The sequence below is a fragment of the Magnolia sinica genome, chromosome 3 (assembly GCF_029962835.1).
Source record: "Magnolia sinica isolate HGM2019 chromosome 3, MsV1, whole genome shotgun sequence".
In the NCBI taxonomy this organism is placed as follows: domain Eukaryota; kingdom Viridiplantae; phylum Streptophyta; class Magnoliopsida; order Magnoliales; family Magnoliaceae; genus Magnolia; species Magnolia sinica.
In genome coordinates this window covers 114,459,195-114,466,649 of record NC_080575.1, presented here as the reverse complement: position 1 = coordinate 114,466,649, position 7,455 = coordinate 114,459,195, and the positions used below count along the sequence as shown (strand labels likewise).

The window sequence follows — 7,455 nt, the reverse complement described above, 5'->3', positions numbered from 1 at the left end:
CCGTTGGAAATGGGGCACACGTGCAAGATGCGTCCTGTTCCTCAGGTGATCCCTGCCGTGTAGATGCCATGTCTAAAAAATCAGGCTGTCATGATCATTGGTTGGGCCACCCGTTCGCAGAACAAATGAATAAGAAAAACCGACCATATTCCAAATTCTATATACACGTGGCCCACATTGGCCTCTTTTGGCGTCTAAATACTAGGATTGCCTGATAAGTCATTCCAAGCTTCTACACATGTTTTCCGCGTGTAACCCAAGATTGTAGTTACATGATTTTGTATTTAATAATTAAAATATTAATATCTAGGGTGGGAATACACATTTAAAATAATCATGTTCATGTAACACACACACACAAATAAATTGCTATGCTAGTCTGATTCTGGACTTGAGCTTTGCACGCTCCTCAGTTTAAATTTCAGATATTGAAGGGGAAAAAGAAAGACTGAGCGAGTAACTAAGCTTGAGTCACCATGAGTTTTTGAAGTTGAGCAAGTTAGCAATCCGACCAGACGAGTCTCTTGCTGACCATGAGTTTTCTGGTGATTCGGGTTAGAGTTCTGGTTGACTCTTGAGTTTTTTTGAGCCATGAGCAGTGACCGATTGATGACAGGAGCCCAGATTTGCATGACCGAATAGCAGGCTGAGATCTGAGCTAATCATGGGAATAGATTTAACAGTGTTCCTTGTGGCCCACCCAAGTAGTGAAAGGGACTGATTTATTAGGCAGAACATTTTAGCATTGTTTTCAACCAGATGGAAAGCTCAGAATCTTGCACGTGTTCCATATTGGCACGCATGCTCGTGTGTGGATGTGTGGGACTGGACATGTGTGGGCTCAGCCAGCCTCTCGTTCAAAAGAAGTCTAAGATGTAGGTGGGGTGCTGGCGTTTGGATTAGAACCGAATTGGTAGGTTTTTCAAGACGTCGCAATCAATGGAACTAAAATAACACTATTTAAGAGTCAGACTGATATATGCATCAACATGGCTGTGGCCTTTTTTTCCGTTTTTTTTGTTTCTTTAATACATGGCTAAGGGAATCTCCTCTTTCTGGCTAGTGTAGTGATATACAATGCTCATCCCGAGAGTTTGTCTTTCATTTTATATAAGTGGGGCCCATGGTTTAATCATCCAAATTGTTGATATCATGGGCCCCAAGTGGATGGCCGGTACACTGGAAGTCCCACAGATCGGAAGATCCTAGCCATTGTATTTAAGCCCTCTTTTTTGGTCGAATGCATACAATTTCTGTACCTTGTTTCTCTAACCATCTATTTTTATTTTTATTTTTTAAACAAACGATTAACAGGTTAGGATTTTCCCATTCAAAAACGAGATTAATCATGTCAACCGTGGGGATCAGTGGACCACTGATCTCTCACTCTAGGGCAAGAACATTTTATAATATGCTTGAGATGTATTGAATGGGCAAAAGATCACTTCTCTGACCTTTTTTTTTTTTTTTTTCAAGTTACTTGACCTAAATGATTCCTAAATAATGCGAATTCCAGTTCTTTGGTTGGAAATCAAAGTCCAAGCTGTCTTTATCACAAGTTGTGATCATCGCATTATCTGGCCCACAATACGGGCGGCTGATGCACTGAAGGATGGATTGCAGGATTTTAGGTATACATCAATTCAATTTGTTGTATTGAAATCTGCACTAGTCTATGTAAATCATGTTTCATTTGCCAGACATATAAGTTTAGTTTAACTAACTCCAACTACCCCAAAACAAAGACAATCTTATCTGCGTTCGCTTGCCGTGTGATACTAGCTTCATCGCCTTCTTCGTGAATGCCCAGTCAGAAATATCAAGCAGACAAAATGACCATTGAAAGAAATGTTAGAATCTGATGGTTGAATTCGGGCACCGACCGTGAGGACCTAATGGGCCAGCCCAGCCCCTACATACACCAATCTGGTTTTCCTTTTACTTCCCATAATACCTTGAACTTAAAAAGGCTAGTCAGTACACATCCATATCTGAGCAAGCATACTATCTAGATAACTGTCTGTTATTGGTGGTCTCACATACAACCATACATTTGATCCTACGGCTCGAAAACAGGAAAAAATGAATATGGTTAGCCATTAATCTTATCAGATAAACACGTAATTAAGTAAATATTAACATGATTATGATTGTCTGTTCTTATGTTTGAACTTGAAAATGATTAGAGTGAAAAATGACTAATTTCAGCAATAGATTTAGTTCTTAACAAGTCTTTATTGACTTGAATGGAAGGATGATATGAAAATTAACAGAAGCCTTGAAGAGTCTGTAATCTAAAAGAAAGAAATGGATAACGAAAATCGCATTTCGCATCGATAATTCCCAATATAAAACTGAACTTGATTTCATCATTTATGTGTAAGAAAGTCCAATTCTCCATTTACAGTAACTCAAAAGAAAGAAAGAAAGAAAATCACACCAAACTCAAAAGAACAAAAAATAATTGTATTTGTATCAAATTTCAATCTGTTCTATCTCTCCTTAGAGAGGAAATGAACTGAACAAAAAACTCAAAAACTCAACAAAAAAATGAAAAACTAAAACCAGCATTTTTACAATCTTCTCCCACTATACCAAAATCTACCCTAAAATCCAACACAGATTGCCATGTCATGACCTGAAAGTGGAGCCAACTTCAGTTGCCATGTGAGCCATTCAGAACCATGCTATCTTGCCCCGTGTCGTCCGATGATCCGGTCCGATGTTATATCCACATTGTCATCCTACAGGCAGGGCGATCATCGCTATACATCAGCACACTTCATGGGTGCAAAACCCAGTCTGGATTTCTTTGTATCATACAAGATGTGGAAATTCTGCTGCTGGTAGTTCCCCAGTATTGAAAGAGATGATCGAGGTGTCCCCAAGATAGCCAGACAGACAATCTCCTCCGGATCCAACCATAGGAAGTAATTCTTCGGTGGGAAATTCCACACTGCCCCATCTGCAAACAGGATTGCGAATTCCGGCAGCTTGTCTTCGTTGACGCCTGATACATTGTAACATGGATCCAACACAGGAAAATCATTCACAATCGTATAGTTTTTCATTTTCTTCATAAACGCTTCCTTGATTATCTTGTAAGCTGGGTCTGCAAAATAGCTGAGTGTGGTACCAGAATCAATGATCGTCCCTCCGGCTCCCTCCGCCGATAGCTGCCACGTCTCGGCCGGAATATCCAGCATCTCACCACCAACCATGATCCCTTTGATCTGAACGTAGTAGAATGTGTCGACCGGGTTCTGTTTTCCCGCCACAAAGGAGGTGAAATTCAAATTGGGGTTAACCATTAGGCTCTGATCCTCACCGAAGATCAGCTTACTGCTGACGTTGAATTCGCTGTTCCGGTCCACCAGGCAGTAGGAGAATGTATGCCCATACAGCGATTGGAGCTGAGAGGAGAAGGAGAGCGGGCCGCGCCCGAGCCCCAGTAGGCCAGCTGCGCCATGGAAGAGGCCCCGATTCCAATGCCCGCATCCGAACATGACATTCTCGACCCGCTGGAACTCCGGCTGCCCGGTCGGCGACGTGAGGTTGACCGTGAAGGTCTCGAGAGCGAAATCGCCGGTGGTGTTGGACCGATCGCCATACCAGTAGAAGTACGGGCATGTCTGGTTATCTGATTTGCACGGCTGCGGTGGGTCCGGCGACGACACCAGCTCGCAGCGGGGATCACGGCAGCCGACATTGCGATAGGACGAAGAGTCCTGAGGGTTGTAAGGCGGGCCGTTCTGCTCGAAGCAATCATGGCAGGGGAGGCATTGGATCCAATTGAGATCGCTGCCGGTGTCGAGTATCAGAGAGAAATGCTTGGGCGGCGTCCCCACAAAAACATCCATGAAATACTCGCCGGACCCGAGGCTGACGCCGGATTCCAGCGTCGCCACCAATTGGCTGGCGGGGCCGGCTACCTTTTCTGTGGCTTTGTTCGGTAATAGTTTTGAGGCCGTCGATGCAAGCCTCGGCTCTGTTATCCGCGACACTGTGTTCTGATTCTTCTTCTCTGTAATCCTTCTATGGAGCGTTTGAATTCTGGTCAGGTCTCTGTGGGCCGACACCATCAGCGATTCTTTCTTGTCATTTTTCGATTCGGGATTCTCTGACCTGTGCTTTAGGTGAAGTTTCAACGCCGGTTTAGATGGTAGCCCCATCATATCTTCTTCTTGTTTGTCATCATCTCTCTGTTTTTTCGCTTCCGGCAATTCTAGGTTCCGAGTCGCCGTCGTTCCGACGCGACAGCCGGTGTCTATTGAAGAAGAAGCGACTGAATTGAAGCTTGGGTGTTGGGGGAGTTCGATTCCATGAAGGAGAGATTCACGGGATCCTGCCGCGCTTTTGTTATAAATCGCGGCGGTGCTGAAACCGCAGAAAACGAATAGAAGAACGATCGTCTTCAAGAAAACCAAAATCTTCGAGAAAACCATCATCTCTTCTTCTTCTTCTTCTTCTTGCTTCGATCCTCTGCTCTCAGAGCTTGTTAGATACAAACTTCAAAACGCAAAAATGACAGCCAAAAATCAGTACCAAGCCGTCTATTTTCGTTTCCAGACCTTAATCTAACCAACTTCAAAAAACCCAGAAACAGAATACTGAAATAGAGCAAAGATCGATAGTCAGGCGACAGTCAGGACATAGAAAAGAAGGAAAAATCTATGTTTTCAGGACTCAGTCCAAACAACTCCAAAACCCAAAAACAGAAAACTGAGAAAACAATCAGAAAGATGTTGAATTGGAGAAGCAGAGTAGTATATATCTCAGTTTTCAGAGAAGGAGAAAGGAAGGTTGCAGAATAAAAAAGAGAACAGAAGGCTATTTTATTATTTTTTCCTCTCAACTCGTAGAATGCATTTAAAGACATTTGAATATCTGGTTTTTACAATCACTATTTGGAAACGCGTTTTGAAATAAAAATGAAAGAGAGAAAAGAAGGAGAAATGAGGAGAGTTTGTGGGTGGCGTTTACCTGGTCACGTTGGGACACTTCCTTTTTCTTTCCTGTAGAAACCACGATCTGTCTATCGTTTTGATCTTGACCTTCTCTCTCCTTTGAAATTTGATATTCACCGTCTTCTGTGGCCGTTGAATCCAAGGAATGCAGTGAAAAAGAAAATTTAATATATATAAATATAATATATTGCAAATTGCTCCAGTGTTAGTTTTGCACCGTATAAAAAATGGCAGTGGCCAAATCATTTCACCACGAAGATAATACTCACCAAATTGTATATTGATGGCCATTAATTGGATGAATAGGATTGCATTATCAGTGAGGTGTTAGATGTTTGCTCCATCTCTGAATAGCTGTGTATCAGTGCCAAATGTAGGAGGATTAATCACCGCCATTTAAAAATGATGCATGACTAACACATAAGTCTTAAACCATTTTACAGAATGCAGGCGCCTACTACGTAAAGAGCAACGCCGACCGTAAGAAAATGGGGCGCGGGGGATCCACAGAGGTGGTTAGATCCCTGATTGTGGGACCCACCTTGATGTATTTTTATTAAATCCAATACGTCCATAGGTTTTGATAGATCATTTTAGAGCATTATCCCAAATATGAAACATATAAAAATCTTAGATGGACCACAGCACAGGAAACAGTGGTGATTGAATACCACCATTAAAAAATTCTTGAGGGTTACTGGAATGTTTATTTTCCATCCAACCTGTTGATAAGGTCACAAAGATCTGGATGAAGGTACTACACAAATATCAGCTCGATCAAATTTTTGTGGCCCCCAAGAAGTTTTTAATGGTAGGTATTCAGTCACCACTATTTCCTGTGCTGTGGTCCAATTGAGATTTGGATCTGTTTCATTTTTGGATAATGCCATAAAATGATCCGTCAAAATGGATGGACGGCGGGGATGTAGGGCACATACGTTATAGTGGGCCACACAGTCAGGTATCCACCCACATTAGTGTATCCGGCGAGTCACCGAAGCCGCGCCCAAGAAAATGTAAAATAAGGCTTAGGTGGGTTGAGTTTTATCTGGTGGGAGTTATTTGATACTCCGGCAGAATGTAATGGTTGATACGCAGTCATTCCTAAACTATACGTGTAGCATAGTTCAACTAAATTTAAACTGTTCAAATTGTAATAAGAACTCTAGATATGTTATCAGAACAAAATCGGATTGGTTGGACAATCTCAGCCTCTGATTTGTTAGTGGACGCTTGTTTGTTTAGTTCTGACGGTTGGACATTTTTCATATCAACCGTCCAAGAAGCGTCCACCGACTATCTACATAATCAAATTAGTATAACCTTTGGTTATGATCGATCTAAAGTGGGCTCATCATTTGGATAATTTAACTTTAGTTAGTTGTATACAACTCCTGTGTGTCAACCGTCATGTCACGCCAGAGTAGTAAAAAAAAATCTATTAAGAGGAGTTTAATTTGACTTTGGAGTGGTAAGAAAGTAGGCTTGTGGTTAGAAAGGTCCCGCGTTTGCGAATTACTTTTAATACTCTGGAAGAGTATGATGGTCCATACACATGCACAGTTCATACAGAAACTGCACACGTGGAATGTATACTGCGTGTACCAGTATAAACGGAGCATGACCCAAAACATACAAATTAACGTATTTATGAACTTAATTGTATCGTTGGTAGACATCCATTTGACGGCTGAAACAGAAAATATCAGCGGTCCAAAATCGATGAACGGTCAAACAAACGTGCTGGTTGATTATTTTGGATCTATCCCTAATCTAAGAGTCGGTCCCATGATGTGAACGGCTTATTTGAGTTACACTTATCACACGTGTACAATTTCTGCATGCGTTCCTATCAACGGTATCAAGTAACTCTCTTTTTTTTAATAGTAAACTGCTATTTCCTTTGCCGTTTCGATTCATGTGGGCCCCGCACCTCCTCCACCTTGGAGGTCTTAAATGAATGCATTGAATGCGAACGAGGCTGGAAAAACAAATGGTGGTCAAACACTGATTGGTTGGCATACCATGGAGAAAACTAGGGTTAGGACGAGACTGATACGAGAGGATTTCTCCATTTGCAAGTGCCATATTCAAGCATCCACACATGCCAAATTGAATTATAATTATAAGATCCAGACCGTTCATGAAGCGATACGTATGGTGCATATACGCTATCCTGAAATTTAGACCGTTCAGTATTTGATGAGGGACACGCTTTTACTAATAATCGAACGGTTGAAAAATGGATGTGTAATTTTCCATGTTTAATTTACATTTGTGAGACCAGAATTTTGGGCTGGTAAATATCCATCATGGGTCCATCTGATGAATAGCCTCGATTTCTCACACGTGCCCCAGTTTGGGATGTTTATGGAGGTTCTTTGGGGTTTGAACATGGGTGCTTGAAAGTAGCTTTCTCTAGACGTTAACCTGACCACGAGAAAGGATGATATACGAAGGTTGTCCGTGAACTTCCAAATACAGTCCC

General features: G+C 41.9%; 1 protein-coding gene across 2 annotated transcripts; it reads right to left on the bottom strand.

Annotated features, from left to right (window-relative positions):
• Positions 1-2,688: 2,688 nt before the first annotated feature.
• On the bottom strand, positions 2,689-5,274 carry LOC131240833 (aspartyl protease family protein 2-like). Of its 2 annotated transcripts, none has more exons than XM_058239319.1 (2): positions 4,984-5,274; positions 2,689-4,509 (listed from the first exon to the last, which is right to left on the bottom strand). In XM_058239319.1, the coding sequence occupies exons 1-2, from the start codon at positions 5,256-5,258 to the stop codon at positions 2,766-2,768; spliced, it is 2,019 nt and encodes a 672-aa protein (XP_058095302.1). In that variant the 5' UTR covers positions 5,259-5,274; the 3' UTR covers positions 2,689-2,765. The 2 variants fall into 2 exon arrangements, with proteins under 2 accessions (XP_058095302.1, XP_058095303.1); XM_058239320.1 differs by having other exon boundaries at positions 2,689-4,610; positions 4,984-5,070.
• Positions 5,275-7,455: the final 2,181 nt, after the last annotated feature.